The following is a 24762-nucleotide window of genomic DNA, read 5'->3' on the forward strand; positions in this document are numbered from 1 at the left end:
AGTGAATAAAAACAAGTGGGTGAATTCAGACACTGAGTGCGCTGGAAGGGCTGCTGCTTTTGCATCATTTGAAACTGGCAGCTCCAGTAGAGAGATGAAAAGATTTATCTTGAACTCTGTCATGGAAACTCTGTATAACCCTTTATTACAGTTTAAAAAGCAACTTATACCTGTATGATATTACGCTGTCTCCACATTGGACCAGCGGTTCGGAAAATGGATGGATGGATGATTGAGTAGCGGGCGCCATCTTAGATGCATGAATTTATTAATTATGGTTGGAGCTAAACTCCTCAGGACAGTTTGGGCACCCCTGTTTTAGACACACATTAGTTTTAAGTTTTTTACAACCATAATATAACGTTACCAAAACACTGCAAGGTGTTTTTTTTAAATAACCTAAAAATGATGACATGAAGAAGCTATGATGATTCTGGAGCAGCGTGTTTCTTCTGGTGAGTCTGAAAAACCCTTTTAAAGGCGAATCTTTCGCCACAGATGGAGCAGCGGTAAGGTTTCTATGGAAGTAAAATAATGCCAAATGTTTTTGAAACAAAAAGCCTGTTGAATTGTACTACTTGAAAAAAATATTTATTGCATTAACCCTGATTGTATTTTAATGCATTGAATTTTTAGGGCTTGCATTTTTATGGGCTGAAATTTAGCATGATTGAATATTTAAGATGCAAATATTTAAATTCAAAACATTTCAAACACATTTTCATTAGTAAAATTTCAATAATCCATATTCACCTTTCATATTTCACTTCCAAAATATTCAAACTGATTAAAAATACAACATATAATATTCAACAGGTGGTTTTCGGTCCATTTTATTTCGCTGTGCAAATTCGCTTCCACAAATTCAGTGGTTCAAATTCGACAGTAAATTCAACGTTGACATCCAGGAACTGCAGGAAAAGCAGTAGATTACCGAGCATAATCTCCATCTGCTGTTAATTCACCTCACCAGCAGGGGGTGCAAGCGCGTGTTGTTGACGAAGACCAGAGCAACAGTTAGAGCAAGCCATTCATTCATAAAAACTCATTTACAACAATTGAGCATGCATTAAGTTTTTTTGTGATGATTATCTGGGTCAGTGTACATGCGGAAAAGATGATAAAGGCACAAAAGCTGTTTTTATGTTTCATTCATTAACTTCATTGTTACTTTCCTTGTGTTAAGCTACATCTTATCAACTTTTTCTACCATGAACGGGATTATAATCGGTTTCCCTCGATACCTCATCATACTCAAGGATTCCCCTTCCATCAGGACAAAGCGCTTAACGTAGCTTAATGGACTAATACAGTGATATAAAAGACCAAACGCGCACCTTATTGGGGAAGTATGCCTACATACATGTTAATATTCCTACATACATGATTAATCTGGGAAGGGTCATAGCACTTTCATATTGTTGTCTCATATTGTTAGTTTAACTGTAACTTAAGTCGCTTTGGATAAAAGCGTCTGCTAAATAATTAAAAGAAGATGCAGCTTCAGCAGAAAGATGACTAGCAAGCGCCTCTTCTGCTTTGGGCATCGCCCCATAAACATGAGATTTAGCCCCCACAATGTTTGAATAAGTGGAAGTTTGAGGGCTAAAAACACGATAAGAGACCGGCTTTTTCCACGATCTCGAAACCTCTGTGTGGAGATCAGGGAAGAAGGGGAAGCACCGGCTTGGAGGTTGAGAACGGGAAGGCAAAACTCTTTCATCTAATTTAGATTTTTCTCCTGCCTAACAGCTTGCCACTCGATGCTTAATTTAGAAACAGCACGAGTGAGCACCTCAATAAGCTCCTCACTTTCGGGAGAGCGTGATGGCGAATCATCGACATCTCCCGCATCCAGACTAACAACATCCAGATCCTCAGAACTGGATAGTTGCAGTACTGGGGCCTCAGTTCGGGGGGAAGAAACCGCAGAGCGTGCTTCCGAACCCGAGACTGAGGCACTGGATCTAACAGGTAAGGGCTGAGATAGGGCAGAGCCCTATCTCAAGCCCCGCTGTTAGATCCATCTGCGATCCCCACGAATGACGTCGCCGCTCAGCCTCGGCATAAGCGGGACCCGATCCGCGGGGATTGCGAACCGAACCACTCTCCTCAAAGAGTGATCGGCGGGAGCGGAGCGTTCTAAGAGGCAAACGCTCTCAATGCTCACAATCAGCCCCCTCGAGAGCTGACTGGGCATGCTGCACTCCCAAACAAACAACACATAAGCTGTGTGTATACCCGCTCGTTAAATAGCGCGAGCAGGGAGGAACACACTTTTTAAATTGTTGTTCGCTCGCCATTGTCTCTCAATATAATATATATATATATAGTTTTTTGAAATAGTGAAACTCCTGCTTAGTGACAGACAAAAACACTTGAGACAGATCCACATATAGCGCTTAATGAAGGCAAAGAAGCTGTCGCGCTTGTGTTTTGGAGGTGCTTTATAGTTTCCTGGTCGATGACGTCACCCGCCTATGACGTTCCGTCTCTCCATTGGACTGATTCCATACGTGCTTCATGACGCACACACGCAGAGGCGTTCCCACAGCTTGACGCAGCTCGAGTTCCCTTGAAAGGGAACTGTAGTCAGTTTACGGATGCTGTGCTGAATTGGCAGCAATTCTCTTGTTATTGATAACAGCAAAGGGACCACTGAGACCGGCCTTCTTTCCTTCCTTCCGTGCCACCAGGACAAGGGGCCAAAGTTTATTCCAACTTTCAATGTCTGCTTTGGAGAGAGATTCCTTGACATAGAGAGCGTTCTCTCTGAGGTCGATAGAATTCTTAGCTTCCATCCATATGATGTTGCGGTACCTCCGCGTGGCGAATCGAATGATGATGTGTCGCGGCGAGCCATCCGGCCGTTGTTTGCCTACACGATGGACCACATCCACAGCCTCCTCCAGCTTGTCTTTGATTGTGGTCGTTCGGACATTTTCTTCCTCACGTTCTTTCACTCCAAGTAATTTCAAACACCATCTGCGGCGGTACCTTTCTAGGTCTTCCACTTTAGACTTGAGAGAAACATTCTCCTGTTGCATATGTTGTATCGAAGCTTCGGCCTTACCAATCTTTTCGCCGTGAGTGGCAACATCTGAAAGGAGTCGATTAACGGTGTCAGACAAAGAGTTCACAGCCGCAGTTGTGATCTCAATGGAGCTCTCGATGTGAGTTATCTTTTGACAAACCGCGTCTTGCTTGGAGTTCAGGGACTGAATAGTGTTGAATATCTCAGTAAGCGATACAACACTATAAGCTTTTTTCTTTTTTCCAGGAGGACTTTTGCTGGGTGTAGCACAAGCATCGAAACCATTTTCAAACTTATCGTGTGATCTAAGGGAGGCTTCTCCAGATTCAGGCACGGAGACATCCATATTTTGGTCAAGAGATTCACGAGACATCAGACTGTTGAAGTTCCACGAGGCGCGCAGGTTTCTATTAACTCGTTTTTTGCCCATTATACTCAAAGGCGGGTTCCAGCTTTTGTTTTACAGTTTTTAGTGATTAAAATCATCCGCCATAGGATCAAAGTAACGACCCGTTGACCAAAGAATTCCTTCTTAACCAGAAGAGGTGCAAATTACAGATCTACTCAGCAAGACGCCATTTTGGGTCCCCCACTGCGGAGGTCAGAATGAGGAAGTATACACAGGACCGCGTCATCAGAAAGGCAGGATTATGGTCACGTTGAACCATGTGAGATGATTGACAGCTGTACAGCGAATAAGAGAATGCTGAGATCATAACTGACGCAAATCGGGAAGAGAAGAGAGAGCTCGCTGTGTTCGCTGTTTGAGGTCTTCAGATCGCATAATTCAGTGGAAAATGAATAGAAATTTTATTCTGTATGACGAAATATTTTACAAACATGTGATAAATCATTATTTCTCCAAATATGCGCACCATTGGACTTGTTAGCACAGCTGATGAGCGGATCAGCGCCAGCTGTTTTGAATGAGAATGTCCTTTATATTGTTTGTCATCTCGTCCTGTCTTTGTCAGATGGTTGTTGAGGCTCACCTAGGATATTTCTCACCGTGTCTTTCTGCGTTCCAGTCCTGTTTCCAAGCAGTGGTTTTCCCGAGGCTTCCCCGAGGATTTGCTATCTGTTCCTGTGTCTTCGTCTGCCCATTGCGTCTCTGCGTTGCCGAGCCTGAGTGTTTCTGCCAGCTTCCTGTCTGACTTTCTGAGCTATCTACTATTGTGTTCAATAAACCTGTTTCACTCGCAACTGAATCCTTTGACTATTTTCCTTCCGAGTCATAACATAACTAGCAGAGCATTCATTTAGTTTGTTAAATAAGAGGCGATCTAGCACGCTGAAATGTGTTTGTAACCCAGTAGAATACAATTCTTCAGGTAATGGGTGATTATCCTGTCTTCCAATCCTAGTGATGTCCCTGTATAAAGGTATGTGTTCCTTTAAGAACTTCATTCCTATTTCAAGTTTGATTGCTATGTACATGTGAAAAACGTTTCATTAACAAACAAGTGTAAAGAACCTAGCTATATGAAATATTAATAATCAATAATAACTTGTTATTATTAATTATGAATATTTGGGTCAGTTAATTGGATTAACTTGACGTGGCTGAATTAATATTACAATCAATTAATCAGTTCGTCCAACGAACACTTTTGATTATTAATTTATTCTAAGAAAAGGGTATCTTCCATGGCCACAGAAGAATAATTATTTCTTAGCATGTACAGCACTTTGAGCAAGTAGCAAAAACCGCGATCGTAAACGTGACTTTGTATTGCAAACAAAACAGAACCAAATACATATTATTTACAAGTTTTATTAACTAAATATAGATATTTATATGAATATAAATAAACTAAACAACATACACACATGAATACATAAATAGGTGAGTGATAGAAGGAAACCGAAAACGGAACTATTGAGAAGTTCCATGTAACTATATGAGAAGAACATCAGCATTTCATTTTCAAAGCATCAAATCAAACGTATACTTGCATGCCTGGGTAGCGTACACTATTATCAAAGTTGTGGAAAACTGAAGTTGTTGATGATTCTGCGAGTGTCAGATGTTGAAGTCTCCATCATTTTCCTCTTTGATTGATGAAGAAGATATGATGAACTTGCATGGTGGGTTAGAGTCCTCAATCTCCAGGAACGCACGGCTGGTTTGGTCAGGGCCTGGGGCCCTGTTGAGGCCATGCCGAGCACCCAGGAGAAGTGAGGAAGTCGGAAGAGTGGGTGATTGGAGTCGTTGTTGGCTGGAGTCTTTGTTCCAAAACTCCTGAGATTGTCCTTGGTTCTTTGTGAGAGAGTCTTCTCTCTCCTGCCTGAGCCCATATCTGGTTTGATCGAGGCCTGCTGGGCCCTGGGGCCCCCGTGGAGGGGGAGGGGGTTCCCCAGGATCACCAGAGCAGTGTTGCGGCTGGATGAAAGAACTAAGAGCAATCTCAGGAGTTTTCTCAGGAGTAAAATATATGAGAATTTTTATTTTTGGGTGAACTATCCCCTTAACATTCATATGCTGTTGGTATGATAATCCAAGAGCAGCATAGACTAATAAGAATAAAGTGCAACCCCTTGTGTACTTGTGAACTGTGTTGGTTTTAATCTAGAGCTCCAAAGAAATTAAAATATTTGCATAATATTAGGTGTCTGAAGATCAAGATCCCAGTCATTCAAAGGTGATGTGTCTGAACAAAGTAAGTGTAACAGAGCAGGCTCCCGCACTGCCTCCTCTTCACCACCAGAGGGAGCCGTCTCCAGAATATTAACTTCACTCACCGAACTTCAATTCCTATCATGCCTCATACCTGGGACTGATTACATTCACACCTGCACCTCATTCACACACACTCATATAAGCCTCTTCCACACACTCATTCAGTGACCATTCTTAAATAAAGCTGCAAATGCATCCTCCTGACTCCACCTCTTCACAACAGAAAGATTCTTGTCTGATGTGGACAGTGGATCTCTAGTACTACCACTCCATCCTCTGTGACAGCATCAGAATTTTGTTTATGGAAAAGCTTCTCCACTCCCCGGATAATGATAAAAGGAAATGTATAATAATCTAACAATTCAAACTTATTTGAACTTCCACATAACAAATTGCAGACTATAAAATATACCTCATGCACCATTATTATCTGTAATACTGTTGTGTAACCAGTAGATGGCTGTATAGCCCTATATATAAATATATATCCATGGCTGTATGTATTCCCTGGTTGCTGGATGTTTTCAGTCATAAATACTTGCATGTATTAGGTTTTGCATTTGGACATATATTTATTATTAAAGACTATTAAAGATTAAACATTTAAATTGAGCATTTTTAAATGATTAATATTCAAATATGGACACAAAAAGCATGTTGTTACTGATACTAGCTACATATAATAGCTTGATCAGTCACACAAAGTAAATATTGACTCACTGCGACCCGGGCAATACTTCAAAATAATTGAGTGTTTACATATCATGAACAGAGATGTGGTCTGTGGTCAAGTCATTTCTCTCCTCTTTCATAAACTCTGCATCACAAGTTAATCAGCAATTTACAAATTCAGGTTTCAATAGCTTTATTGGCATGGCAAAAAGGCTTTACATTGCCAAAGTTGAATCAGGCAGTGATTGACCAGCGCTCTGGTCCAATACCATCGGTTTTCAGATACAGTACTTTTTGTACTGTACAGTACTCTAGCCTAATGTTGTTTGGAGTGGCTGGGGGGAAATATGATCTAATCGAAGCAAATATGATCTAATAAAAGACTGTAACCGTATGTAGATAAACAGGTCATGTAATGATTGGGCTAAATCAAGACAACACTGCAGTATAATGTTATGGGCTCTCACTGAGCTCTAAAATACCTCTCCACCTGAAAAAAAAGTACTGTATTATAAATAGTAACTGAATTAGTATATTAAAACTTTTTAAAAAATCTGACTTAGGCCTACCACGAATATCCAGTGTCCTGTTAGCGACGATTACTGATGATAATGATTTAATTCGTCTGAACTATTCATTCTATAAGAAATCATCTCAACAATTGTAGCAGCAGATAAATACAGATATAAACTTTATAGAAAACTGTGCTTACAGACGCTACATCCACACATGTAAACACAGTACTGACGCCTTCACTAGCCCCGCCCCCACGAGAGATATATGCCAGAATGGAGAACGAAAACTCAGTGAGCGTACAAGAAAAGTCTGGAAGCGCATTTGTAAGTTCAGATCAGCAAAAGAAAGATGTGAAAACAGTTAGCAAAACATGCAGTGTAGTAAAAAAGGAGTCCAAAAATTTGCCTGCGGTCTTTTTTCTGCATTTTTTTTCGATTACAAGTGATGTCACTTGCAATCGACACAAATTATGTGTCAAAATGTTTCCAGCGGTTCATTCGCATTGTATTGACGCTGTTAACGTACTTTCGTGCTATAACACCACTGAAATTTCCCCCCCAAAAGTTATATTTTGCAGCTTGCGTTCATCGAAATATTATGTTATATTATTTATTTGGCATTCAAGTAGGCAAATACTGTTTTAATATAACAGCAGAGCTAATGACCATCAAGGATACAAAGGAACTATCAGGTTTATACAATTTAAAAACAAACAAACAAAAAAACATCAAGATGATGCAATTTTTTTCTTTTTATTGTAAATGTCAATGTACAGTTGAAGAGCTCTTTTCCAAAACGCTATATATCCATTTTGATTGTTTTGAGATAAAGGACAATTATTTACCCAGACCTACATATTTTGTAAGTATTTAATTTATATAGTTAAAAATCATTTTTGGGTCAGTCTGAACACCATCAACAATAATTGAGAAATCAAACAAGAATGTTAATGATCATAAATCCAAAGTTTATTCTATTTCTTTTCAAAACGCTATATATCCACTCTCCACTACATATCCACCATGTGTTCTTTGCTCAAAAATGTTATAAAACCATTCATTTTTTTCAGTCTGTTTTTAGAATAAGTTAACATACAATATCATGAGCTCTATATGAGACTATGGAGCGCTCGCAATTCACAGTAAAGACACAGTAAAACATAACACACATACAAAACAAATGGCCAATTAGTGCAATATTAAGTGCGAAACCAATTAAAATGTTGTTGCTGGAAGTGCATAACCTTTATAACAATAAAACAAAGATAAAATTTAATACTGCATTACATACTGCATTACATTCATTCACTACACTGTAGGAATTTATTCTGGGTCTTCGTCACTCTGGTGAGCGTTTCATTCACATCAGATAGTGCATCACTATAAAATGCGCTCACTGCCTCAGACACACCTATTGCTTTCAGGAGTGCAACCACATCTTGCTTCTTTGCTTTCTTCACTGTGGTTTGGCTTTCAAGAATGGCAGGTTTCAGGTCAGCCCACCGTTTGCCCCGTTTCAGCACACTGTGGAAGCAGTACTCCCCATTGTATGCCACCTTTATACCAACCTTGTTGGTACTCAAATCCAGCATGCGTGCTTCACTGATCTTGAAGCTTCTCTGCGCCTTCACGCACTCTTTTGTAGCTGACTTGTAATCAAAAGCCTTCCAGTCTGTGCCGTAAATGTACACATTACCAAACTGCTGCAGGAGGGCATGATATTCTTGTGGCAGGAGAATTGTGTCGATCCTTCTGATTTTCTGCTCAATCCTGCCAAAAACTCTATCTGCGGGGAGATAGCTGTGCCCCCTGACTGGAAATGTGTGCTCGATGCAAAGATTGGGGAAGGTTTGCCTTAGCTCCATGAGCATGGAGACCATGGTCATATTTTTGTTTTGTCCATAGCACGAGTCACTGAAGAGCCGAAGCCCCTTGGATCTGCGAATTTGACTGGCAAGGCGAACTGTGAAGCAGTCATTCAAAGCAGATGCAATCATGTTGCTGTTCTTGGGACCCTGATTTTCCTGCCACACATAGAGATGGACATCCTCTTTTGGCTGCCGACTATTCTCTCCATGGTGTCTTACAACACCTAACAGGTAGAGATACAGCTGACGAGAGTAGTAGGCCTGCCCTATTGGAGTTTTGGGAAGGATCAGATTCTGCATCATGTCAAAGCAGACTGTAGCAATGTTCAGGGAAGAAGGAGGCGGGAACCGGCGAACAATCAAAATAAACTTTATTTAAAATAAAACAAACAAACTAAAATACCGCCAGCAGCCCCTCGCGGACGACTGCTGGCTTACCCAAAATAAAACATAACGGCCAGCAGCCCCTCGCGGACGACTGCTGGCTAAAATAAAACACAAATACAAAAACCAGAACAACTAAAATCAGGCCTGTTCCTCTCTCCATCATTAATGTCGTCGCTCCCCCTTTATGCTTCCGCTCCTCCGTGAGAGATGCGAGACCGGTGTGCTATACAGGTGTTGCTCATTAGCAATCGCACCACCGGCCTCGCGCCGTTCTCTCACGTCCCTCGGCCGTCCTGTTCGCCACACAGACAGACACAGAATCCTTCGCAACTCTGCCTAGTAGGTCATAGAAAACACGAGCTCTACGACGATGCAAAATGAATGATGCAGATTCTATCTGCCTCTCTGCTTCTGTCATATTTGGATCTGTGATTCTGAATTTGTATTTGGCACAATCAGAGCATGCATCAGTTGCTGGGTGGCCGAAGCCAAGATTGAAATTTTTGGCAAAAACAGAGTAGTAGAGGGAGTAGCTTGTGTGTGCGTGGTTTAGAGCCTCAAAGAGCCCATGCATCCTGCGCACACTGAGGTCAGCTGGCAGATACCTGCGCCCAGGTGCTCCCCTCCGGCCATAGTGGCTGGCCCTGCACGTGAAGGTCTTGATGTGATTTATGATCAGTTGCCTTCTACTGTCGTTCCCCTCGATGTTTCTCGCACCACCTCTTCTCTCCGGACGAGCCTCTGCAGTCTCAGCATAATACCGGGCAACCCGGGAGGCCCGGTCTTTGCTGATTCCTGTGGTAAAGTGAAGGTAAATTAATGAATTAGATCGATTCAATGTAAAACCAACATGCATACACATCATTACACGCACTATACACATAGTCCAGTACAGAATCAACTTAAAACACTTCTTTTGATGTTCCAAGTAGCTTAGTTTTAGCGAAGTAGTCTAGAGCATTGTCTCGCAACCTTTTTTGACACCCAATAATGTAGATTTCGCACTCACACACATGCGCACGCGCACACACACACACACACACATTGCACCACTGATCTGCTCTGCTCTGCTAACGACACGTGACACACACACACACACATCCCAAACTTCCCCTTCCCCATACTCCCTAAACCAGGGGTGGGGAACCTTTTTCATTCTCTAGGATCCCTAAATATAACTTAATTGTATTGCAAATGTCATTTCTTTACAAAATATGTAATTTCATGTGAAGCTGCACAACATTAAAATTATACCGGGGACCGGCCCTCGAAACATAGGTTCCCCACCCCACCCCTGCCCTAACCCATACCGCCCCCTCTGCCACCAACACCACTTTAAAGCCTCTCACACACAAGCATGCATGCACGCACACACACACACACACACACACACACACACACACACACACACACACACACACACACACACACGTTCCCTTTACCACACCTCTTCCCCTTGCTTCCCTTAACACCACTTTAAAGCCTCCTGGACTGTCACCAAATAAACAAACACACACACACACACACACACACACACACTCCCCCCTGCCCCTTGATTCCTTCCCTGAACAGCGCTTTACAGCCCCAGTCTCCTCCACAATTCCATCAGACAAGCAGAAAAACACACACACACACACACACACACACACACACACACACACACACACACACACACACACACACACACACACACACACACACACACCTTCCTACTACATTTCATAAAGCGTCTGACCAGTAGCACCAGTAAGACATGAACACTTTCACCCCTGGAGTTTACAAACAGTTAGCACCGCTTTGTCTAGAAATGGCTTCAGCCATCCACTACACAAATAAAGGGTTGTGTATCATCATTACTTTTCTCTGATAAGTAGCCAAAAAACAATCCTTCTAATAGCATAAAACATGACGCCCATTAGTGTAACTACAAAGGAAAATCACATACAAAACGGATTTCAACTATTCAAACCATGAAAACTTTACTCACCCAAAACTGACAGGAATGTGGCCTTGCAAACTGGCAATTTGTTGGGGTGCTCATCCCACAGCAGGCTGTATTTCACGGTGACATTCCTCCCCTTCTGTCGGTTTCCGTCATTCTGACGCTGCCGTTTTACCTCAGATACGCTCATCAGGTGAAGAAGTGCCGCGTCCTGATCCACCTTATTAGGTTTGTCATGAAACTTCTGAAAATTCATGACAAGGTCATCGGGTGTCAATCTATCTGCTTGGCAAAAGCATTTAGCTGAGGTGTGTTTACATCCAATGGTGGGGATCCGTCCTCCACCAGAGTAGCGTATCTTCTTAGTTTGTTGACGTTCGTGGTTGTCTTCGTTTAAACGCCGTCGTCTTCCACCTGGCGCGGGCTTAACAGCTTCTTCGGACCCATCAAAAGTGTTTATCACAGTCAACACATTCATTTTTCCGACGTATTTAATTCACACTGACGATGTTTACCTCACGCCTCACGTACACCTCACGCATGACAGCTATTCGAAGACTCCGATTGGCCGAGAGAATATGTCGCACTGTGACTCGAAACGAGTGTATCGGCTGTCGCGGTTTGGAGTAAAACGACAACTTTCAGTACAATTTAAACAGGGATATGTAGCGATTTGGTTAGAAACATTTATGGAGCAGTGAGTAGGCTCGGTATACAACAGAATGACGTGACAAACTCATTTTTTTTTTAAATGGCGTTTATCGCGTTTTGGAAAAGAGCTCTTCAGTTAAACAACGTGAAAAATAGACAAATACAACGTACAAATAGACAATATACAATTAGTACAATATATACTGATCTTTTACTAACTAGACTTTTCCTGAAGTCAATTCACCTTTACGGACAGATACGTCTTTTATTAATAAAGACGATGAGCTTCACCATAAAAGGACCAGTGTGTTGACAAGGGTTGGAATTGGTATGGTCTCCCAATTTCCATTAGATGTTATGCACCTGTTTTTTCTTGGAGTTGTGAAAGTTGATAGGGTTTTGGATGAGGGGACCACTTCAACTCGTTTAGGTGCTCATCAGATAGGCCTAATTTCTGCAGTGCTTATGTCCTTTGCCATGAGACTCCCCAGAGAGTTTGCACGGAAAGGGAGATCCCTTGTTGAGGTAGATAGGTGGAAAGCAACAGAGTTCAGAACTTTTCTCCTGTACACTGGTCCAGTAGCACTGAAAGACCATCTGCCGAATGTTCTATACCACATTTTTATGCTTCTGCATGTAGCCATTCGAATATTATGCTGCCCCTCACTGTGTCTCCAGTACTGTGATTTTGCTGAAAAGATACTGATCACATTCAAGTCAAGCATTTTCAATCTGTTTATGGTAATTACGTTGTGTATAACATACACGGGCTGACACATCTTGCCAATGATGCAAGGCAGTTTGGTGTGCTGCATAATTTCGCAGCTTTCCCATTTGAGAACTTCCTCTACACATTAAAAAAATTGATTAGGACCCCTACCCAGCCCCTTCAACAGATCATCAGGAGATTGACAGAAAAAGCAAGTGTCAGAACTAAAATAAGGGTGTGCAAGGATGGTTTTTACCAGGAACATAAGAATGGGCCTTTTCCATACAATGTGACATCTCAGCAGTTTACACAGTATAAGAAATATGTAAATTGTGGAACTTTAATTAGTTTATCAGAGGGAGACAACTGTATTCTGTTCAATGGAGATATTTATATAGTGAAAAACATTTTAAAAGACAAGGAAGCATCGCATCTAGTCTGTCTTAAATTCCAAAACAAGTCATCTTTTTTCACCTATCCCATTGATTCATCAAGTCTTGATAACCTTTTATAGCCTACTGCTTATTTGCACTGCGCTTTTAAAAAATTGATTAGACTTAATGTGTCCAACAGACTATCATCAAAATATGTAAATGGATTTACATCTGATACAGCCTCAGGATGACCTCCAGTGCAGGCCTCAACAAGCTGGCTCCACATAGGTACACTACAGACGAAAACATACAGTGGTCATTGCATCATTTCCCAACATATCAGGTCACCACAGATTCCTAACATCCAAGACTTGGGAATATGGTCCCCTTAGAATTAATTAAAGTAATTTCCTGTGTATAAGCCACAGGAGAGTGTTTTATGCAAGTAAAAAAAAAACATTAATACCATATTAACAGCTCTCGTGTATTAACCTGAAGAAATTTAGCAAAATAAATGTATAAGCTGCGGCTAATAGTTGGGAAATTACAGTACAAGGTTATATCTGACATTTCTGTCAAAATTGAGTTGTAGTAAATTATATTTAATTCCAAGGGGACGATATGTTGAAAGGAACTTTTGAACATTAGTCACTTTCCTGTTGTATAAGATCGCAGCGAAACTTTTGTGATGTTTGGCAATGTATTGTACATTGTACTGATTCTGTTTCTTACTTTTCCATATGCAAAGACTATGGAAAGACCAAAAAATAAATAATTCTGCAGTAATGGAGCCAAAAGCCTGACCTTGCCAGCCATTTCAACAATTTGCACCATCATCACCTGCTGTGACAGTCCCTGAACTAAGACAAGATGGTACGTAGAATTATTCCAAACCTTTAACAATAGTTTTTTTTACAGGAGTTTTTAGTAATCACCTTTTTAGTTTCTGACATGGATTAGAAACTGTTCAAGGAACAAAATAAAATTTATGTAATCAAAAACGAGAATAAAACCAACTTCGCCTGGCTAAGTTGTACTATTTTCAAATGATAAACCTTTTAAGCTCTGCTTTTAACAATTAGCCTTAATATCAATGTGCTTTGATTTGCAACCACAATTTAAAGGGTAACTAAACACTAAAACAACTTTTTTTAGTTAATGATCTGTAAGAATGGAGCTTCATAAATGCTGTTCATTGATTCGAGTAAATTTTTTGACATTTGGGTATAAAGTGTTTTAATTTTCAAATATATGATGTAAAACGTCTGAGTGCTGCCCTCTTCAGGTTAAACGGAAACCTCCTGAACTCTGTGACGTAGGGTACTCTGTGACGGAACTCCGTCACGCCCTTGGTGCGAGCTCACCACACCCTTGGCAGCCCCTGGTATAAAAGCATCTAGTTCCGTCAAAACTACTGTAGCGAGTCAGGAGTTGGAATTACGAGTATTGAAAACGATCATACGGATAGCATAGCATTTATATAGTTATTTAGATTATTTCATGTAGCCTAGGTAGTTAATTAGCATAGTTGTTAGTGTTGTTAGTATTGTTAGAAGCATAGTTAATGAGTAGCATAGTATTGCATCAGTTAGGATAGCGTAAATTTTTAACATTAGCTTTATCTGTATTTAGTACAGTGGTTAGGATGATACGTAGGTGTAGTGTTGCTGGTTGCAACAGCACTGCTGGACTGCATAACTTGCTACCAGACTTGGAAATTAGGCGCCAGTGGTTCCATGCACTCGACCTTGAAGACCGTGAGTTCCCGCCTATCGCTCGAGTGTGCAACCTGCATTTTATGTGGGATTGCTTCTCCAACGCAATAGAGGTGGAAATGGGCTTCTCCACACAGCTAGCGCTGAAAAGCGACGCAGTGCCAAACGCTGCTCTTCCTGCATGGTTAAGGTGGGGGAGAAAAGTCCTCGACTTCAAATGAATATATATATATGATTTATTTTGTGTCCTCGCATTCTTTGGTACCCAGTGACACACGTGTGTGAAAGGCTCATTATGCAGCTCATTAAGGGGCACATTATGCAGGTCTTTGTTTTCTCAGGTGTGAACACGCCTCCACGCATATTGCCTTTCCAAACAAAAAGTGTCTTATAAAATTTAAATCAATGTATTGTTTTATGTGAATGATTAGGCAGGATGATTTTCAGATCATTTTGAAGCAAAAACTCTAGGCGACAACATCCATTAGTCAAAAGTCTTGAGGACACATATTTAGTATGTGTTTTGTGGCCTTATTTCAGAAACTAAAGTTTTATTTTTTTCAATAACCATGCATAAACAATATTCTCTCTCAAAATACAAACATGTACATACATGTTGCTCACATATTATGGTAGCCCTGTTTGTGCTAAATGGAGTGTAATTACACCTTTGCGATTAATATGTTTATAAGCAACTGAAAAAGGAACAAATGTCAGGGCATGTCAAAAAAGGACCCCAAAAAAACCCTAGACCTCAGAGGGTTAAAAATAAATTGGGGAAGCTATGTAAAATGCAAAATAAAAATAAAATTCCATATCTTGTAAAATCATATTTAGCTGAAAAAAGGACATAGACAACATATCAAATGTTGAAAATGTCAAATTTTACTATTTTATGGGAAATGTAAGCACATTTCTGTGTAGTTATAACAGAAATCACATTCACAATCTACACATTCTGTGTAGTTATAATGTTGCATCGTATGTTTGTCTGATTCAGAAAGAGAACCCTGGCTCTACCAGATGCTGGAAGAGATAAAGGGTCAAGTCAGGCAGAATTCACTCCTCCTTCAGGCCATTATGCGAAGAGAGAATGCGGCTGAAGTTGTAAATGAGGAGTTTCAGTTTCCAAGGAGCATGACAGGCAGTGGTTAAATTGGGCCGGGGCTCTCCGGGGCTCAGCCCCGGCACATAAGCCTGTTCGTTTGCAGTCAGTTGCCTACTGGAAATTATGTCACATAAAATTTGATGAAAGTGATGCTTTTGAAAACATATTTCTGACAATAAATGAAAGATTTTTGAAATGGCATGTCTATTTTGTCTCGGTGGAGCTGAGATGAGAACAATCGGAACACGGCCGTATTCTTGTTCAGCTGCTTAATCTCGTTGTCAGTCGACCATGATCGCGCACGCGCATCTAGGTGACACGGATAAATGTACGCAGCAATATATAATGAATATTCCTGGGAGATCCGTAGTTGCGCGGGATGTGGAAGCGCGAAAGTTCCAGAAATGTACACAAAGTGCCCTGGTCTTGAATGACAAGGTAAGGAAAATAAGACTAAATCAAAATTAAATAACCAAGACTAGGTTGACCATGTGATTTTTCTCAGGAGATGTTTTGACCATTTTACTCTAGACACCGGATTATCAGCAAACTGCCAAGAGAACTGCTAGCTGGCTACTCAAAATAAACTAGCAATATATTCAGTCAGCATATTTGTATTTGATCTGTGTGAATTACAGAAATATAAGACTTGCTAGACCTACATTTAGCTACCAAGCAACCTTTCCACAAGGATAGATTGATTTTATTTTTGTGACTTGTGCATATCTTGATGAGAAATGATGCAGAGTAGGATGAGTGTGTGTGTGTTGTAGTAGTAAAGAGAGAGAATGGGAGAAGGAAGTGTCTGTGAGGTGGACCTGGTCACCACAGACCCAAATCTTCTCAGCTGTTGCTACTGTCATATGCTGCACTGTCTCTTCATGTGGCACATTATGTTTGGCACATTGTATGGGTCACTATATATCATAACAAGGTAATACAATGTGTAATCAAGTAATGTCTGATTAACAGTAATGTAAATGCTAAATGTCCTAATACCTGTTGAGACTACAACAATGCAAAGTATATGCTCTTAAATAAATGCTCTTGATAAAAGGAGTGAACTTCATTGACAACTTCAATCTTTTCTGGAGTCAGAGGCAACTGTTTCAACAGGATGGCCACCACCCAAACAAACTTGGTTCAAGAGTGCTAAAGGGCAATATCTACTTCTCCCTCCGTCATCCTTCTGCAGTGTGTGCCAATCCACTCAACCTGAATGGCATACACACACCTGGATACAGTATGAACCACAGGACTTCACTTCAGCACCTGACTGAACATGCGGTTGACACATCACACAAGGACAATGATAACACCACTCAGCCACAACAACCTCTGCTCATGGACACAATCTCAGCTGAGCCCTGCCCACAGAGTTCACCACAGACAGACTATGGCATACTAGCACTGCTCCAAGATTCAGCACCCAAGGACGACTTTCTGGAAAACAGCCAGGGAAACCAGGACAGCATATTACAGCCTCCGATAACACCAGAGCAACAGCCCCTCTCACCAGACACGTTATCCCTCTCTTATCCCATCGCGGATTTTGCAAGTGTAGTCGAAAGACAAACTGCTGCAACCTATTTCTTGGTATTTGGTTGGCAAAATTGCTAGGCAAGTTTCATCATACATTTTACACAATTATACACCACATTCCTTGTTTCAGTTTAACCCTCTGGGGTCGACAAACGCGCCGGCGCGTTTTGCTGTTTTTTTTTTAACATAGCAGCAACATAGACTTAAAATACTCCGTCATTTTTGGTCATATAAATAAAAGCAATGCATGATTATAAACTATAGAGGGTCTTCTTTTTTGTGTACACTCACATTAACATCAAAACCGGGTGTTTTTGTAAAATAAAGAAAATAAACAGGGTGCGCTTTCAGCTCACTCTGTCTGCGCAAAAATCTTTCTGAAACAAGTCCGGAAAATGAACTGAAACTCAGCTAATACTTATCACACAAACATGAAACGTATGTCTAAAGAAAGCTTTAAATGTATACTTTTAAATAAACCAATTCACATTTAAAAAAAATATTCTCTTGCAATGTAATCTGTATGAAACTAAAGAGAAGTACAGTTTCTCCTGTCTCAGCTAATTATCGTTAATGTGTTCACACCCACTCGCAGAGCGCGCTATTCATAAGATAATGTGTTCCCAGCTAACACAGTACGTTGTGACGACGTCGTCAGTTAGTCGTCACTTGGTCAGCGTGACATTACTTTATGACAACGTTGTGAGGACGTCGTGGTAAAGTTCCATTTTTTATAATCTTGGCTAACGTTCCAGAAACGTTGTGGGCACGTTCTCAAAAGACGTCGCTAGTTTATCCCATGGAAAACGTTGTAAAGACGTGGTCAACTGGTCACCAGATAACTTAATACAATTTTTGCTGAATTAAGTACATTTCCCAAATAATATATAAATGGCGTTTCACTAGGATAATACTTGCAACGCAATATTCTGAAAAGTTATCTGGAGACCAGTTGACCACGTCTCTACAACGTTCTCCATGGGATAAACTAGCGACGTCTTTTGAGGACGTGCCCACAACGTTTCTGGAACGTTAGCCAAGATTATAAAAAATGGAACTTTACCACGACGTCCTCACAACGTTGTCATAAAGTAACTACAATGCAACTACACTAACAGGCTTTAAAAGTTTTATTAAAATAGAAATAACAGAAAGATTTTTACAGCATTAAAAAAAAAGAAATAACTGTGCTAATAGTATTAAAAGCAGGACCAATAAAGGAAGGGGGGAGGGGAAAGAATAAACTATTTTGGAGCAAAACACTGGTGTCATTAATCTTTCACCAATCTGTGTCTTTCCTGTAATGCTGACATTAACCTACCATTACCATGACTTTTAAATACTGTCAATTTAATGTGTTCTTCATAATGTAAATCAGTGTGCAGATATTTTTTTTTTTTTTTAATGTATGACAATGCTTATTAGTGGTTATTTTTCATGCCACTATATATATATATAACTTGACTACAACTACAGCCAAAATGGAAAACCCTTTTATTGTTGCTAAGGGTTTAAAATTTAAGCAGAGTAATGCAAACAGAAATGAAGATCCGACAGTCGCTGAATCGGATGAAAGCAATGACTCCAAGTGCAGAAGAGGCCAAAAAGGATGGAAACGAGTCCAATTGCTGAATTACTGGAAAACAAAAACAAAACAAAAAAGATCCAGGTAAGACATACATTCTCATGTAATCTTGGGCTATATCACATTCTACAACCACAATTTAATGTTAATTTAAACTGACAAACTGTCAAAAAGTCAGGCTGCAAAAGGTGATTCTGCAGGCTCTGACGAACACACATAACAGGAAATTATACTTCTGCATAATGTGTCTCTTTTTACACCAAAAATGTGAATTCTGCCGGTATTCAGACAGTCTCATGCATACAGATACCTATACGGGCTACAATCACCTATGTAGGCGAAATTTGTTTGACATTTCTAATCGTAAACACAGCCATGTTGAAGCCTGCAGTAATGTTTTTCATTGATGTTAATCGCAGTCCACTCTGCTTATTGTTTTGTTATACAATACAATATCACATTTGTAATCATGCTGATATTTAGGGAAAATGGCACTCTTTCTCATGTAATAAACTACATCATATGACAGGGCTATTCAATTAGCTTAATTCGGGGGCTGGATTATCAAATCGAAATGTTGAGGTGGGCCGGTGGGTTAAAGGTATACTTCACCGCTGGAAAGATTAATGTCTTTTTAAATTGGGTTATGTAGTAGAAATGTGAAATTATTTTAGAATTTGGTGCCTTCTAGACTGAGAAAATCCAGAAAATGTATTTTTTGGCTCATGTGGATGAAAGACAACTCCCAGAATGCACTTGCTTCACTGCCCTATGAGGCCAGTCCCAAGCCACGCCTACCGGTTACAGAGGGCAGCATCAGAACTTGTTTACAGCTGTGTAAAACTTTTTTCCTTGGAATAAATATGAATTATACAAACTCATAGCAATTGGTAATAATTATTTCATTTATAATTATCATAGGCATAAACGAAAATATTCTGATAGTGAGAGTTGGTAACCACAGGTAAAACCATGCATGGCCACTCGCTCACTACCACTGTATAAAAAAATGCCTAAACAAAGGTAAAAACTAGCAACATACACCGGTATTGAGGTATATTAAAAATTCAATTACTTTTAGTAATTAAAATGTTAAAGGTTTTACTTTGGTTAGTTTGAGCTTAAACTATAAAACATTAACTTTTCTGTTATAGTGATGCTACCAGATTTGTGTTTAAATTTTATTTTGTTTCGTGAGGAGAACAGTTGCAAAGTTCAAAGTTGCAACTGTTCTCCTCACAAAACAAAATTAATTTTAAACAGTTGCAAAGCTTCAGTTTGATTGATATTACTTAAAATGCACACATATATATATAAAATAGTGATAAGGTGTCAGGTAGTTGTGTGGCATTTTAATTTGCTTACCTACAGCTTCATCCTTCAAGCCAGGAAGTAAACTATGACACCAGGCACTTAAACACAGAAACAGAGGGCACAGTAATGAGCATCAATTGTTAGGTTGCGTGAATGCACTCTCTAAACAATTTCCCCATGAATGAACTATCCATGTATACACAGAGCAACAGCCTCAACATTCTTAACAAGCTATAGCCTAACTTACCTGCATCATAATCCCCTGACCCAGTTAGGGTTGTAAAGGAAATAAGACATTTAAAATGCATAGAATGCTCCTCGTCAGTCATACTAAATAACTGCCATAACGGAATTAACGTTTGTTGGTTGAAGACAGGGGTGGATATAGACTGATATAGACGAGCTCGAGTTGATTTTATTTTTTTCATATAAAGATTGTTGTTCACGTATTTTTAGTTTTTTAATTCAGGTCCATTAGACCACTGTCCCCGCTAAAACATACAGTGACATTTGTGGTAAGTAAAGTTACGTTAAATGTGTAGGGATACGTTAATGTAGAGCAATCCGACAGGCTGATCAGGACCCCGACGCGAACGGAGTGGTCTTGAATCCGTCTGAAGGGGATGTATTCGCTATAACAACAGCATCGCTATACATTATCACACTTATTACATGGCTACCTAACAAATAAATCAATAAATTGACACAAAATATTGATTTTAAAAAGGGGTTTATCCTCCAGAGCAAACAGAACTGTGTCCATGGCAACGCTCTGTTTTTCATGGCAACGGTGTGTTATACAGATGTCTTTTATCAAGAAATAATAGACCGCATACTACCAAGAATTCAACCATTAGAATTCAACCAAGCCATGTAATAAATTAATATATTAACCTTTCGTCCACAGCAAACGTTATACGCTGAGGGTGAAGTGCGCAAGACAAGTACATTTCTTGGGCGAGCGATGCGCAAAATCATGCAATTGCAGAGCTCGCGAAGCACAATCTGTCGAAATAATTGATTCTTGAATAAAATACAAGCTAACATTTGATGTAGTTATAATTAAACACATAATAAACGTTTACATTATAAAACGTCTTACCTTTTTTAAAGTGTTTCTGTATCCGCAGTCTTCCAGCGATACATCTTACGTTACCAGCCGTGTGTGTGTATAAGCGGATATGGCCCAAGTTCCTGTTCACCTGTGGGTTTACTGGCGGACAGCAGACTATATGCATACCGCCACCTATTGTACTGGAGTTTAAAATGAGGTCTATGGTTCAATACTGTGCAAACACACTGAAAAGTATTTATTGAAGCGGACCATAAAAACAATAGGCGCCCCAGTGCAAGTAGCTTTTTGGCCAAGTCACAATAATACACCTTTGTTTGTAGAAAGATGTGGTTCACTTCATGAACTTATTACTAAGGTCACAGTTGGGTGTAGACTGTGCAGACCATTGATTCAGCCTGAATTTGTATAAATACATATATTTTTGGAATCATCTTTAAACATTACATTACATTAACATTTAAATTAATTCAATTTATATTCAAATTATACATTTAAACAAAAAAGAAATCTAATTAGGGACAATTTACAAATTAATACCGTTAGATGTATGATGTCATTTGCTCTAATGCGCTCTGACTGAGAGGGATAGTTCACACATATGAACTCGTATAGCTTATTTTTCGATGTTATCATACAATTTATACATTTAAACCTTTTTATGATTTATAAAATAATTATTCTCTTCTCTTTTTCAGCTTCTTCAGGTACCATCTGCTTGTTGTAAGTCATACACACCAGTCATCCTACATCTCAGATTTGCCATGTTCATTACGTTCTGATTAGTCTGTAATGAAACATTTTAACTCGTATAGAGGCCCATCACACTCATATTCAGCCTTGTTTATTGTTTTTCTCTTTTTCTTTTGCACGTGTCCACAGCAGCCCGATACTGTACACCCCAAAAGTTCTTTTAAGAGCTAAGACTTTTAAGAGCTTTGGTTTCGTAAGTACGTTTTGACTAACTATCAGACAAGTTTTCAGTATTTATTGGCATAATGAAGCATACATGTAACATGAAACTTTAGGACTGTTACCAGGTTTGATTAATGAAATAAATTTTTTAACTACTTTTGTTTTATTAGATTTTGGATTGTCTTCCTCTGTCGCCTCAGTTTTAATTGCAAGGTAAATCATATTACTTAGCTGCTCCTAAATGTGTTGTCAGTAATATATGTTGTATATTTTATTTTTAAACTTACATTGGATATTTATATTTGGTAATTTTTTTGCGATGGGACAACTATCCATACATAGGCTATTTATGTAGATTCAGAAATTAAGAGAGCACTGCAAAACTTCCAACTTGATAAATAGATTTTTTTTATATATTTGCAGTTTAATTTCATGTGAATTGTTCAATATATAGCAAAGTAACATTTTACCAATTAATATCTATTGCAAGTGCCTAAAAATAACAAACCATTCACATTGATGTGTTGCAGTTTTTGTCCATAAGTTCTTTCATTTTGCCTTCAACACTACAAGGTAAGACATTTACAAATTTACAGTAACATGTTCTTTCTAGTAGGATTTGGTTTTAGTGCTGAAAGACCACAAAAGGACCAAACATTACAAAAATACAATATTTAAAAATAAAATCTGATAATCAGTGATCCCTAAATATTTAAGAAAAATAAGACAATTTAACTAACTTGAAAGCTCAGATTGGGTATATAAAAAAAAGGGTGTACAAATTAAATATAAATTAAATAAATGCTACTCTCCTAGAATGAGCTCTGAAAAGAGAGAGATGCACAGGAAATATGTGCATGCTTGGAGAACCACAAGGCAGGCATTGTCCAGATCGCCATCTCACCTGGAGACTAATCCAGCCGTTGAAGTACAATCACTTGATCTTCCAGTTGAAGAACAATCAGAAGGTGCTGACGGAGTAGTAATGTCAGTTGATATGGAGCAGAATTGTGAGGAATATTCATCTGACACTGAACACCATTTGCACTCTGAAAATGCAAGAGAACAGCCAATAGCAACAACATGGGAGGTAATTAACAGCTTGAATGAATCCTTGGCCTTTCACCTTGAAGACGACGACAGTAAGGACACGTCACTGGCAGAAGAGCTGTCCACTTGGGCTATTGAAAACCAGATAAAACACAATGCACTTGACAACCTTCTTAAATTGTTAAAAAGGCATGGACACAGTGAATTACCCTCAACTGCCCGGACCCTTTTGCACACTCCCCGGCAACTTGACACACAGCAATCATCTGGAATGGAATACGTTTACTTTCCACTAAAACAGAAATTACAAGAAACGTTAGAAAGTTACCCACTTGATGAAATAGTTAAACTCCACTGTATTGATTTATCCCTGAACGTTGATGGATTACCACTGTACAAAAGCTCCAAAACATGTATGTGGCCAATCCTTTGCGCAGTCATGCTAGATCCTGTTACCATTTTCCCCACGGCTCTGACATGTGGTGCAAGTCGACCAACAGATCTTGGTTTTTTGGAAGACACAGTAAGGGACCTGGGTCATCTGATGAATGACGGGATTACCTTCATGGGAAGAAAAATAAATGTCAATCTGAGGTGCTTTGTGTGTGATGCTCCAGCTCGTGCATTAGTGAAAAATAGTAAACTGTATTCCGGGTACTTTGGCTGTGACTGATGTGAGCAAAAAGGTGTGTGGTTAAACAGAGTCACATACCAAGAGACTGCTGACCTCACACTCCGGACAGATGAAGCATTCAGAAACCAAACACAATTTCAGCATCACCATGGGAACACACCTGTGTCTCACCTCCCCATAGACATGGTGAGGTGCTTTCCCATTGATTACATGCACCAGGCTTGTCTCGGTGTAATGAAAAGGCTCCTGCTCATCTGGACCAGAGGAGACAGAGCTGTGAGGGTTTCGGCCAGCCAAACCAAAGAGATTAGTGCAAGACTGCTGTCTCTCCGGAACTGCATACCATCTGCATTTGTGCGAAAGCCTAGGGGTCTTGAGGAGCTGGACAGATGGAAAGCAACCGAGTTTCGTCAGTTCCTTTTATACACAGGGAAGATTGTGTTAAAGGGAATACTGCCAGATGACATGTACTTACACTTCCTTTCTTTCAGTGTGGCCATGGCAATCCTAGTATGTCCAAGTCTTGTGCAGGAACATTCCAAATATGCCAATGAACTGCTGCAATACTTTGTGGAAAAAGGTAGGACACTCTATGGACAGGAGTTCCTCGTGTACAACACCCATACCATGCTGCACATAGCAAGTGATGCAGAAAACTTTGGTTGTCTGGAAAATTGTAGTGCCTTCATGTTTGAAAACTACCTGCAGTCACTGAAGAAGATGGTGCGTTCTGGCAGACACCCACTGATTCAGGTTTCTAAGAGACTGGAAGAGATGAGCAAACAGAAAAAAACTCCAAACAATACAAATGTACAGAAAATCTCTACAAAGGCCCGAGACTGTGCATACATCCTCAGTGGGGGCCAATGCTGTGAAATTCTTCAAGTGCCAGACAAGGAAGAAAGAGTGCTTTGCCGTGTGTACAGTAAACCGTACCCTCTGTTCCACAGCCCATGCATGTCATTTTTGATTGGTGCCTACACGTACAACCAAAA

General features: G+C 39.8%; 1 protein-coding gene and 2 long non-coding RNA genes across 3 annotated transcripts in view; 2 read left to right on the forward strand and 1 right to left on the reverse strand.

Moving 5' to 3' along the window:
* LOC143757171 (uncharacterized) overlaps positions 1–4237 on the forward strand; it is a 53552-nt gene extending 49315 nt beyond the window's left edge. Inside the window, exon 2 of the long non-coding RNA XR_013210426.1 lies at positions 4063–4237. This is a non-coding gene — a long non-coding RNA (uncharacterized LOC143757171). The remainder of the gene's footprint in view (positions 1–4062) is intronic.
* Positions 4238–13581: 9344 nt separating this feature from the next.
* Positions 13582–24762, forward strand: part of LOC143757194 (uncharacterized) — a 58804-nt gene continuing 47623 nt past the window's right edge. Inside the window, exon 1 of the long non-coding RNA XR_013210432.1 lies at positions 13582–13705. This is a non-coding gene — a long non-coding RNA (uncharacterized LOC143757194). The remainder of the gene's footprint in view (positions 13706–24762) is intronic.
* LOC143757188 (uncharacterized) lies at positions 18678–24625 on the reverse strand. Its single transcript, XM_077248152.1, has 10 exons — positions 24243–24625; positions 24111–24148; positions 23928–24021; positions 23590–23694; positions 23343–23425; positions 23210–23264; positions 22988–23132; positions 21199–21350; positions 20148–20194; positions 18678–18833 (listed from the first exon to the last, which is right to left on the reverse strand). The coding sequence occupies exons 4-9, from the start codon at positions 23672–23674 to the stop codon at positions 20163–20165; spliced, it is 552 nt and encodes a 183-aa protein (XP_077104267.1). The 5' UTR covers positions 23675–23694; positions 23928–24021; positions 24111–24148; positions 24243–24625; the 3' UTR covers positions 18678–18833; positions 20148–20162.

Source organism: Siphateles boraxobius, unplaced genomic scaffold, assembly GCF_051911475.1.
Source record: "Siphateles boraxobius isolate OS27281-9 unplaced genomic scaffold, OSU_SipBor_1 30, whole genome shotgun sequence".
In the NCBI taxonomy this organism is placed as follows: domain Eukaryota; kingdom Metazoa; phylum Chordata; class Actinopteri; order Cypriniformes; family Leuciscidae; genus Siphateles; species Siphateles boraxobius.

What these genes read in the sequence shown, in the direction of transcription:
- LOC143757188 (XM_077248152.1), bottom strand. Translation starts at nt 23,674, where the DNA reads ATGACCCAGGTCCCTTACTGTGTCTTCCAAAAAACCAAGATCTGTTGG. An exon ending in ACGGCTGGATTAGTCTCCAG is followed by an intron (nt 21,351 to 22,987) that starts GTGAGATGGCGA and finishes TTTAAACTCCAG; the next exon opens with TACAATAGGTGGCGGTATGC. An exon ending in ACAGAAACACTTTAAAAAAG is followed by an intron (nt 20,195 to 21,198) that starts GTAAGACGTTTT and finishes TCTGTGTTTAAG; the next exon opens with TGCCTGGTGTCATAGTTTAC.